The sequence below is a fragment of the Marmota marmota genome, unplaced genomic scaffold, assembly GCF_001458135.2.
Source record: "Marmota marmota marmota unplaced genomic scaffold, marMar, whole genome shotgun sequence".
NCBI classification, from domain to species: Eukaryota; Metazoa; Chordata; class Mammalia; order Rodentia; family Sciuridae; genus Marmota; species Marmota marmota.
This window is the reverse complement of record NW_026000229.1, coordinates 24,593,828-24,606,178: the sequence shown is the minus strand read 5'-3', so window position 1 is coordinate 24,606,178 and position 12,351 is coordinate 24,593,828. Positions and strand designations below refer to the sequence as shown.

Here is a 12,351-nt window from a genome sequence, read left to right as displayed (position 1 = left end):
GAGGGAGGAAGAAAGAGAGACAGAGAAAGAGAAAGAAAGAAAGAGAGAAAGAGGAAGGAAGGAAGGAAGGACAGATGAATGAATGGACACACAAAACAAGATGACACACATAACACAACAGAAGACAAGCAGCCTGGGAAAGCAGAGTTCCTTAATAGATAAAAATGACCATTTTCCAAACAGATTACAATAATCAAGTATAATTAAAATACCACTTTATGGAATACAACTAGAGGAGAAAAAGTAATCGAGGGGTCAATAAGACCTGAAAAGCCATTTCAGTGAGATACCTGGAATCACAGTTAGAGAGGCCTCCACACTTTTGCGCCTGTGAGCTACAGCAGCAGCAACACAACGATAATTCCCAGCATCCTTTAGGCCAACATCATAGATCTGCAATACTCCTGTTGGTAGGGCAGTTATCCTGTTATGAGAAGAATTAAATAGTTGAACATTTTGTAGATTTTTTATTTTACTTAACACATCCTATAACAGGAATCAATACACTCACTTTTTTACAGTGCTATAAGCAATACTTTAAAGACCCTTTAATTCTGTTTCTTATAGTACTGGAGATTGTACCCAGGGGTATTCTACCACTGAGCTATACCTCCAATCCTTTTTATTTTTAGACAGGGTCTTGTTTGGTTGCTGAAGCTGACCTGGAACCTGTGATCCTCTTGCGCCTCCAACGTGGCTGGGATTACAGGCATGTGCCAGCACACCCAGTGACCCTTTAAAATATTAGTTTGGGTTGGGGATGTAGCTCAGTGATACAGCCCTTGCCTACCATTCACAAATCCATAGGTTCAATCCCCAGCACCAAAAAAAACAAAACCAAAAGTCGAACATAACCTCAATTCTGTTGTTTTCATTTGGGTCACAACAGATCTCTAAAATATAAATAATTCTGTACAATATAGTTTGTGAGATCTATCAGTCTAATGTTATATAGAAACATTCCAGTTTAGATTTAACTAATGGATGGCCCACAGTTTTGTATGATTTATTTTCAAATACTGATTTTTCATAAATATCTATGTATGAAGGTATACTCAGATGTTAGTTTTTTTAAAAAAAATGATAAAGCCCTATTTGGAATAACTTTTTCCATTTTAGTGCTCTGCCATTTTAACCAACAATTTTTGCCTATTTAGAAGCAGGAAAGAAAGTCAACTTTTAGGAGTTGCTACCAATTTCTTTTTATTTTTTAAATATATTTATATTTTTAGTTGTAAGTGGACACATTACCTCTTAATTTTATTTATTTTTATGTGGCGCTAAGGATCAAACCCAGTGCCTCACATATTCTAGGCAAGCACTCTACTGGTGAGCCACAATCCCAGCACCTGCTACCAAGTTCTTAATCCTTAAACCCCAAATACTCTCAGAGTACAAGGTATGTGCATGTGTATGTGTACACGTGTGGATATGTATGCATAGTAGATGGGGACTGGAAATTGGAAGGCAGACACAGCAGTGGGCAGCTACCAGGGCCTATAGGGAGACTGCTCTTCCCAGCACTGAAACTGTAATTTGATTTCCTAAACCCCTGGGTTGTGATTCAAATCCTCACTCAGGTCCACAGTTAGACAAAATGATCAAGGAAAGCAGCAGGATAATGTCTGAATTATACCTATGCAAGGAAACTAGCCCCTGTTCTAGAAATTAATGGTGTAATTCTCTAAGTTTGAAATGTCTCAGAGATCAGTTATTGACACACTAAATGAAAATGAGCTGCACAACAGTCCTTTTCCCTCTATAGTCTCATGTGAAGTTGTCATTATTCCTGTGTCACCTCCATAGGAAAAAAATACATTTACCTATCCATAGTTATAGGTAGAGTTGTCCGATTAAATTCCCATGTTATAATTGCAGGAGGATTAGATGAAATTTTACATGCAAATCTAGCAACTCCACCTTCAGGGACCTCGGTGGAAATCGGCTGAACTTCAAATGCAGAAATAGCTATAGGATAAAATTCAACAAATTTAGAATGAGCACATGACAACTATACTCAGAAATAACATTTTGCTAAATAGTATTTACCAGATGTGAACTCCTGCTCAGGTATAAGATAAACCGAACTTAACTAGTACAAAGATAATTTAGTAAATAATTTTGGAAAAAAACACTGAGTAGTTGCCCAACATAGGAAGCCTAGTCTTTCCTGGAATTAAATTCTAAACAAAAGTTCTCAAGAAACCACCCATCTGGAGAGGAAAGATCAACACAACTGAAACACAAATGAAGGTGATTATATATCAAATACTACTGTAAATCAGAGGGAAGAGGAATGAAGACAAGCTAGTCAGGTAAAAATCATTTATAGGAATTTTCTGAATTGGTTTTTGAAGAATCCATTGGGTTCATTTGAAAGTACAGAAGCATGATATTCCATGTGAGAGGAATATCATGAAGACAAGTCCATGGGTAAAAACTGCAGCTTGTGTTCACATGACTGTGAGGAGACAGCTAGGACTATCCACACAGTATTTCCAATGAAGGGCTCAGGAGAAAGCAGAAGGTGAGTAGAAATAAGATTCATACCATGGTACAAATTAAAGTATCACTGAATATTTTTTGAGCAAAGGAGTATCACGATAATAGTAATGCCTGGAAAAAAAAAATTAATCAGGAATGGATTAAATAAAGGAGTCCCAAGTCTAAAGTCCAACTAGCTGCTAAGAACATATCTGGGTTGGTGGCAGTGGGGACGAAGAGATTCTAGATACCTTAAAGAAAACAAAAGACTTGTTTCTTCTTGGACACAGATACATAATATGCTCGGATTCATATGAAGTTGGTATTGGTGGGACAAAATGAGAAAGAAGAGAGAAAAATGGTGCATCTGATGAACAAAATTTAGAGAAACTCAGGAGACTATTTTTATACTCACATATTTCCAAAGTGGACATAAATCTAAGTATTGATATTTTCTTACAAATGGTAATTCTGTAACACTCTAGGTAGGCCCTCAATCCAGGCAACAGCACTTCATTGGAAATACTGTGTGGATAGTCCTAGCTGTCTCCTCACAGTCCTGTGAATTCTCTTCCCTCTGATACAAAGAAAGTGCTCCAAGCATAATCTCATAGTCTTACTCCCCTTCCTCATGCTCTAGTTTATTTTTTTTTAAATCATTTATACTTTATCAATAAAGCAAGAAAATTAAGAAGAGAAATATAACAAGGGCTAAACTTATGCTTCATTAGACTGGAAAAGGGTAAAAGATGACAGAAGACTAACAGATTCTGACTTGAACATGACTTCATTTTTCTGTAGGTAGATTGCAGGCCTTTAGAGGTAGGGACAGGAAAAGAGCAGTGAAAACACACTTTGGTAGGATCTACTTTCAAAAGGGGTGAAGTGGGATAACAAAATACTTTGTGTATATGACCAAAAAAAAAAAAAAAACATTCTATTTCTTCAAGAACAGCAGCCCTCACACTACTGTCAGCAATCCTCAAAGTCAAAACCATTTGAAAATAGCCATCTTGGGCCTTTTACATTTTCTTTTCTCAAGTGTATAGCGTTTTCCAGAAGCAACAGAACAGGTGATACTGCAAAAGACTAAATACAGAAGCAGAAGTGTGTGGGAATTCAGCTGTCAGAATATTCTATTAATTAGAGATTTGCACAAATGTAAAGCAATACCACTCCTCTTATTAATTTTTCTTTTAGAAAATGATTATCTTAATGTGAAATATTAATATGTAGTAGATCAATATTTTCATTTTTAAATGGATTTTTAAAGTTCCTAGTCATTAATTTTTAATAGTAAGATCACTAGATAATAAGCTACATAAATAAGTTCCTTGTCCAAAATAAGTTTTAAGAGTATATAGAGAGTGAATGTTTTAGAATCACTATTCAAGAACATCAAACTGTAAAGAGAAAAAGGAACGCATATACTGTTGGTGGGATTATAATTAGTAGAGCACTATGGAAATCAGTATGGAGTTTACTCAATGACTGGAATGGAACTAGGGAATAAAACTGACCAAACTGTGTTATGTGCATGTACAAATGTCACAACAAATCCCACTCTTATGTATAATTATAATACATCAATTAAAAATTGATTTTTAGAAAGAACTTCAAACTTTAAAAATCAATACAGTTTTTCCTTTTAATTGCCTCTGTAATCACCAGGATGTTAGGCTATGAACATTTTAATTCTGGATTGAATCTATGGACCACCACTGCTGTTCATCTACTAAAGAATTAAGAATACTCACCTTCAAAATATCAGGTTTACATTCACAGAGACCTGGTTTCTCAGAAACAATGTAAGATTGTCTTTTATGATTAATTAAATTTACATTCAATACATTCATTTTCTCAGGAATTAGGACCCATATTTCCCTAAGCTTAATGCCTGCTTTATAAATATTAGTGCCACATTTACCTTTTCCATACATAAGGGGGTGACCTTTGGTGATATTTATTGGTAATTCAGTTTATATTCAATTTACAGAGTTAAAATGGGAATTTAACCATATTCTTTCCCAGCCTTTCCCTTCTCAAATTGAAATATACAGTTTAACTTTTCTTTATAGAGCAGAAGCTCTTCCAGGACTATCTATTTGAACAATTCCTTCTTCCTTTGCCCACAATTGAGATCAAATACCCAATTCGATATGCTTTATCTCCTATATCGGACTTCTTTCCATCCCTAATAATCTTTATGCTCAATTATCATATCTAGCTTGTAAATCTGAAAGAAGCTGCTTCAGTAGTATCTCCTCTGCCAGCAAAATCACCCTCCAAAGTGATCATCATAAAACAAAAATGCAATCTGTGTTGCTGATGAATTAACTGTTTTTTTTAAAAGCATTCTTTTTTTTTTTTTTAGAGAGAGAGAGAGAATTTCAATATTTATTTTTCAGTTTTTGGCGAACACAACATCTTTGTTTGTATGTGGTGCTGAGGATCGAACCCGGGCCGCACGCATGCCAGACGAGCGTGCTACCGCTTGAGCCACATCCCCAGCCCACTTTTTTTCAGAAATCTATAGTCTTGTACTTAACCTCTTATAATTATGTCTCACTAACACTGAACTGTTTACAGTTCTCTGCATACCTCTGAACTTTATATGATATGTCCTCTTCTCTCAAATCCCCCAGGTCCCTTTGCCAATCTGATGAAACCCATCATGGCTTAAAGCCCAATGACTTTCTCCCATGACTTCTGGGAAGTTGTTCCTGACCCTCTTGTCTGCAACCTTGTACTGCAGACCTTCACTGCTGCTTCATCATACAATTATAGGTTTAATATACCTTATCTGAAATGCTTAGATCAGAAATTAACTTTAGATTTTGGAGTTTTTCAGAGTTTTGGAATCATTATATAGGCGTTACCAGTTAAACATCCCTAATCTTAAAATGCAAAATCTCCAACTTTTTGAGAAGTTTTGGATTTGGGAGTATTTTGAACTTCAGATTTTCAGATTAGGGATCTCAACCTGTATAATCACCTATCCACAAGTCTGTTTATAGTGATTCTATACTATGAGTTCATTGAAGGATAGAAATGGGTCATAATTTTTACAGAATCCCTTATGACAAAGAATGGCACAACAGACTTGGCTTAAAAAAAAAAAGTTTGCTGAGGGATTAGGATTTTGGCTCAGTGGTAAAGCACTTTCGTAGCACTGGGTGAGGCACTGGGTTTAATCCTTACCACCGCATAAAAATAAATAAAATAAAGATGTCATGTGCATCTACAACTCAAAAAAAAAAAAAAGGTTACTGAACTGAACTGAAAATTTTGGGACTTTCTCCAATTCCACCAGGTTTTCAAGCACAGTATCTAGAATTTTAAGGAGTCTAGTACAGGTAGTGAGGGCAATCTGGATGTGACACGGTTACCCCACTAATCACCACGGTTGATTAGGCTGTTGTGGCTGGTAAGGCGGGTGTCCTCTTCCTCCCTTACTACTCCATGTGCATCCCCCCTGAAGCTGTGCGCTTTGTCAAAGATGATGGCCTTTCCTGATAGAGAAGTACCATACTTGGGTCAAGAGTATATGAGTAGCTGCACTCCCCTGCTAGAACCTCCATACAAGCTCTCAAGGAATGTGGTATAAACAGCAAGGCATGGGATGTTAAGAAAATAATGCTTTTTATTATTTTTTTGTTGCTCAAAAGATGCCAAATATTTTAGCTGCATGATTTTTTTTTTTTTTTTTTTTTTTTTTANAGGGGTAACCTGGTATTGAACTCAGGGGCACTCCACCACAAAGCTACATTCCCCAGCCCTATTTTCTATTTTATTTTGAGACAAGTTCTAAGTTGCTTAGGCCTAAGTTACTGGTGCTGGCTTTGAACTTGTGATTCTCCTACTTTAGCCTCCTAAGTAACTGGGATTACAAGTGTGAATAGTGGTGCCCAATAGCTGCATAATTTTTTAAAGACAAAGTTTGTTTCAACTATATCAAAGGAGTTTTATAAAGAGTAAATAAGCCAATATAGTGAGGACCCTTCATTAGTATTATAATGCTTTTTTTCTTCTTTTTTTTGCAGTGTTGGGGATTGAATCCAGGGCCTTATACATGTTAGGCAACTACTCTTACCAATGAACTACACTCCTAGCCCATAAGCCTTTCATAAATGCTGTGATTATTAAGAATAAAAATCATTATTCTGTTGTCTTGAATAATATCCTTCCAACCACTTAGGCAACTGAAGGTTGTGGGTTTTTTACTCTGAATCTCATCTAACCAATCAAACAACATGCCTCAGAACCACTATCTTTTCTTTAAGCAGTCTCCCTTTTTTCTCAGATTGATAAACCTATGAAATCCTTCTTGAGATTTTTGACTATACCAAAACTCAACTGGGACTAGGGGTGTGGCTCAGTGTCAGAGCACCTACGTGTTCAGCATGTACAAGGCCACAAGCTCAATCCCCAGAACTAAAAAAAAAAAAAAAAGAACAAACCAACTTTATATTTTAGGCCAAAGGGCTAGAGCCTAAGAGTCACACAATTCTGTGTCATGATTTGGACAGGAAGCATCTCCCAAAGGTTCTTGTGTTGAGGGCTTGAGCCCAATGCAGCAGTGTTCAGAGGTGCATCTCTTGGGAAGTGATTGGGTCATGAAGGCTCTGACCTCATGAACAGATTAATCCGTTCGTGGATTTATAATCTGATGGTGTTTTTGAGAGGTGGCAGAACTACAGGATGTAGGGCCTAGTTGGAGGGAATGGTGTCCTTAGGGGCATACCTCCGGGGACTGTATCTTGTCCCCCTAGTCCCTTCTGCTTCCTCTGTTTCCTGGCTGCCATAAGGGTGAGTTGCATTGCTCTGCCACAGCCTCCTGCCATGATGCCCTGCCTCATGGCAGGTCCAGAATAAATGCAGCCAGCTGACCATGGACTGAAAACCTCTGAAACCATAAGCCAAAATAACTTTCCTCTTCTAAGTTGTTTTTCAGGTATTTTTGTCCCAGCAATGAAAAGCTAATTGAAACAGAAAGATAAATGGAATTATCTTCTAACCTATGAAGGGTATTCCTATTCTGGTTTTCAGCAAGGTATGAAAGCAGTTTTAAGGTGTGTTTTTAATCCTCAAGAACACTTTTATATGCCTTTTTGTAACTTTTGAGAAATTAACCTGCTAGAAAAATAATATTGCCCAGAAAACATCAAGGCAGACAGTGCTTAGGATCCTCATCAGTACCTTGGATACAAAGAAAAGAGGCAAATATGAATCAACAATGAAAGAAATCCCTCTTTCTGTTTATTATTCTTCTGGACACCAACCCATCCTCTTCTCTTACCACTCAGTTCTGGATGTTATCTGTCTTTTCTCCCTCATGCATATTCGAACTCGTCCCCTGGCTCCTTCCCCTCAACATATCAAAGTATTCAAGTCTCTCCCAAACTCCAGAAACAAATTGAAGACGACTCCAAACCTTTTTATATTTCTTCACATATTCATCTAGCAGCTACCTACTCTCTGCACCCCATGAATAGAAACTTCTCTAGTTTATACTAGCTGTCTCCCTTTCCTCTTCTCTGAATGCACACCTCAAACATAGAATCTGCTATTTCCCTTCTTTTATTGAAATAGTGTCTATGACACTATGTACTTCTGGTCTTCCGTTTATTTCTCTAACCCTTCCTGTCTCACTTTTCAGGGGCTCACCTCCTCTTCTGCCCTTCTTCCCAGAGATTCTCTGTTCTTTTCTCTCTCCACATTCGCCTTTGGTGATCCATCCACTTTCTGTTTCAGTCACATCCAGCTGTTGCTGATGATTCCCCCAACAGATTTCCAGCTCAGATACTCTCTCAGAGATTTATACTCATGATTTATACTCAGAGATTTATACTCATTCATCTCGACACCAAGCCATCCTCTTCCCTTACCACTCATTCCAAATGTCTACTGGTCATCTTCACCTAGTATTTATAAGAGGCACCTCAAACTCACACATTCAAAATGAAATAATCTTCCTTCTTCCAAGCATGTGTCTCTTCTGCCTTAGCTGTGTCACACCACTACCCAGAGTTAACTCACTTGAGCTTGATTGACTCCTTCTACATTTCCTTGGATCACCTGTTTCCAGTGATTTAAAGCCCTAAACATATGTCAAATCCATTCCTTTGTATTCCTGTCCCAACATCTCTCACCAGAAACACCAACAGCCTCTTACCTGGTATCTCTTTCTTTCCCACAATCTCCCCTGCAAAAACATACTCTGGACATACCTAAACCAGTGTTTGACTGACTGCATCTGTTTCACAAGTGGCTTTCATCTATATTTATTCGACACCTCCTATAGGTCAGTCCACTACTTCTAAAACCAAAAGAGGAATAATCTCACAAAACTGTGATTCCAATTTAAATGCTGTCAGTACTGTGTCTTAGCAACCTTCCTTTTAAATCTTTAAGCTGCTTAGCCTCATTACTTGAAAAAAGGGATGCATATATCCTTGCTACAACAAAAGGAACAAATATCATTCTACATGGCACATATATATTTTTTGACTCTGTAGTCTTAGCATATTTGTTGGCTAGCTTGTGGGGGTGGGGAGTAGGTTGTATTAATTATTTCAAAATCATACTGTTTAGATGGCAAGCATACTATAGTATTTAAACAATCAATCTTATATAAGAACAGTGTATCTGCTACTAAATATATCTGATAAAACTGACACAAAGGATTAATTTCCATTAATCACATATTGCTATTAATCCCACATCTTAATTACACCATGCATCTACTTTGTAGTTAATCCATGCTGAAAGGCTCTGAATCATGCAATTCTTCACAAATAATGGGCCAGATTGTCTCCCCAACCCTAGAAGATTTTGATTACATTATTTTAGGGAAATTTTAGACAAAAGCAATCACTCCCTAAGTGTGTTAATCCGTTCAATAAATACTGAATTTGAGGCCTAGGACATCCTAGGTGCTAAGGATCCAATGATAAACAAAAATAAGAGGCTCTATTTTCAGGGATCTTTGCCTGGAGAAAGGCATTTAACTCAATTATTGTGTGAGTACATAATTTTAAACTGTGATAAATGCTATGAAAGGAAAAGTATAGAGCATTAATTATAACAGGTCATAAGAAACTTAATGACAGAAACAACAATAGCTTAACAGATATTTTATTGCTAGGTACTGCATTAAGTATATATTCTAGTTTATTTTATCCTCAAAGTTATTATTATCCCAATTTTCAGCTAAGGAAACTGAGGCACAAGGAAATTATGCAACTTGTTCAAGGTTTTTCAGCCAGTTGAGTGGTGATGCTGGGATCTGAATCTAAGCAACCAATTTTCAGAGACCCTATGTGAATTCTCTTATGAGTAATAAAATCTGGAGATGCACAGTGTTTGTGGAAGATAAAAATAATCACGTTTTAATTCCAAGTAATCCTGTTCAGTGTAAGCTGAAATATATTGGCTTTCTAGCTGCGTAAGAACATGTGTTAAATTCCTAAATTTCCAAAACAGAATATCTTTAAACTCCTGCTTACTAAGATTTAGAACACTAGGTTTTTATATCTTTTTTTAAACGAAAGTATGTAAACTGAATTAAACTACCTCAGTCTAAAATTTTGGAATCAAAATGTTTTCAAGAAACAAATCTATTTTTGTAAAATAATTTACATAATGAGAATATGAGCTCTTCCTTTATTGTTGTTCTTCTAGTTCTAAACCCACATACACTTTTATCATCAAAGAGCCAGGTACCTAGAGGGTGAGTGCTAAAGGCAGGGAGACCACTAAGAGACTATTTAAAATGGAGGAGAGAGATCTGCATTGGGTTTAAATGATGGCAATGATAACAGGAAAAAAAAATGGGGCACATACAAGAGACACTGTACAAGGAGATGTGTTTTGCTTTTAGGTACTGAGGATTGAACCCAGGGTCTCATGCACACTAAACATGTTCTCTACCAGTGAGCTATATCCTCAGCCCTGAGACACTATACAAAAGAAGAATTTGGCCAAGAGACACAGGGAAGGACCCATGTGGCTCCCACCCCTAGACCCTCTACTACCCCAGTGCTGCAGATTGAATCCAGGGCTTTGCACATGCTTGGCCAGCACTCTGCCACTGTGTTACACTCCAGCTTTTCCCATATGGTTCAGAAGTCTCTGGTCCATATAACTAGAAGGTTGGGGGAAGAGTACGGTGATGAAAGAGAACAGGACAACAGTCCAGATGGCTGCTGACTAAGCATTACAAACTCTCATCTGATCAAAGTGAGAAGAAATGGGACATATTAAGGAAGAAGGCGAAACTGTAAAATTAGGCCAGGGATAAATAATTTAAATAAACAACTTCAAATATCCATTTATCTTGATTTTTTACTAACAGCCCAGCTGTTAGGCTGCTATTAAGATTTACAGAGATACATCCTTGGGTCTTTATCATAGCAGCCTATAAAAAGAGCTCTGTACAACATGTAAAATGAGCAGAAACAAGGATTTCTTACTTTGGAGGTTCTGCAAGAATAAGTTTGGAAACAACAGTGCTTATGCTATTTTTCCAATTTTAGGGTGTGTGTGTTGGAAACTGAACCCAGAGTTTAATATTAGTTAATTATTCTCATTTCTTTTTTTTTTTAATTTTTATTGTTGGTTGTTCAAAACATTACATAGTTCTTGACATATCATATTTCACACTTTGATTCAAGTGGGTTATGAACTCCCATTTTTACCCAGTGTACAGACTGCAGAATCACATCAGTTACACATTCACTGATTTACATATTGCCATACTAGTATCTGCTGTATTCTGCTGCCTTTCCTATCCTCTACTATCCCCCCTCCCCTATTCTCATTTCTTGATGACAGAAATAAAGGTAATAGAAAACTGAGGTAAAGGAGGTTTTTTTGTTTGTTTGTGTGTTTTGTTTTTTAAAGTTAAGTAAAATCTTGGCCTCAGCTACTTAATAGAAAATCCAGAACAAAATCCAGAACATGGTACAATTTAGGTGTATGCAGGGAAGCAATACGGTAGCATAGTTTTGCAGGTAGCAATGCAGATATTAAAATCCACAAATCTGGATTAGAATCACAGATTTGCATTCATGAGCTGTATGCACTCAAAAAGTTCCTCAACCTCAAAATGGGTATGATATTAATACTTTCTGGCTGGGAACTATGGTGCACATCTGTAATCCCAGTGACTCAGGAGGCTAAGGCATGAGGATCACCAGTGAGAGGCCAGCTTCAGCAATTTAGCAAGGGCCTAAGGAATTCAGTGAGACTGTCTCAAAATAAAAAATAAAAGGGGCCGATGATATGGCTAAAGTGATAAAGTGTCCCAGTACAAGTAGACACCAGTACTACTGTTACTAATAATAATACTTTCTAAGCATATTTAAAGAATAAATTACATATTTTTTGACAGTGCTGGGGATTGAACCCAGGGACTCAAACACGCAAGGCAAGTGCTCTCTCCTTGTGCTACATCCCCAGTCCTATGTATGACATTTGCTATGTGTATACACACACACACACAGTATGAGAGCACTGGCATGTATTTGGATCCTGCTTGGCACTTAATAAACTCTTAGTAGCAGTGCAGGAAGTGGTAATAGTAAGAGCATGCCTCTCTATGAATGCACTAGTTTTATGTTCAGCACAATGACTCAAAGAAAGTCAAAGGATGCCAGTGACCCTTATGCAATAAAAATAAACTTTAAAGCCTGAACAAAGGCAGAGGTATTCTAAGATCTAATGTAGCTTTTACATAACGGTACATAAAATGCAGAGAAACAGAAATGATTTTCCCATTTTGAATATGCATAGATAAATTATTTGAAGAGGATAAAATCCACTACTTCAATGATGCAGTACTAAAAGACAGACTACAAAGAGGCA

The 12,351-nt window shown here is 37.0% G+C and overlaps 1 protein-coding gene across 1 annotated transcript in view; it reads right to left on the bottom strand.

Moving 5' to 3' along the window:
* Prtg (protogenin) overlaps window positions 1–12,351 on the bottom strand; it is a gene marked incomplete at its 5' end in the record, with an annotated part of 124,444 nt that overhangs the window by 64,309 nt on the left and 47,784 nt on the right. The window contains 2 exons of the mRNA XM_015480086.2: window positions 291–424; window positions 1,824–1,968. Coding sequence (XP_015335572.1) covers window positions 291–424; window positions 1,824–1,968 — 279 coding nt within the window. The remainder of the gene's footprint in view (window positions 1–290; window positions 425–1,823; window positions 1,969–12,351) is intronic.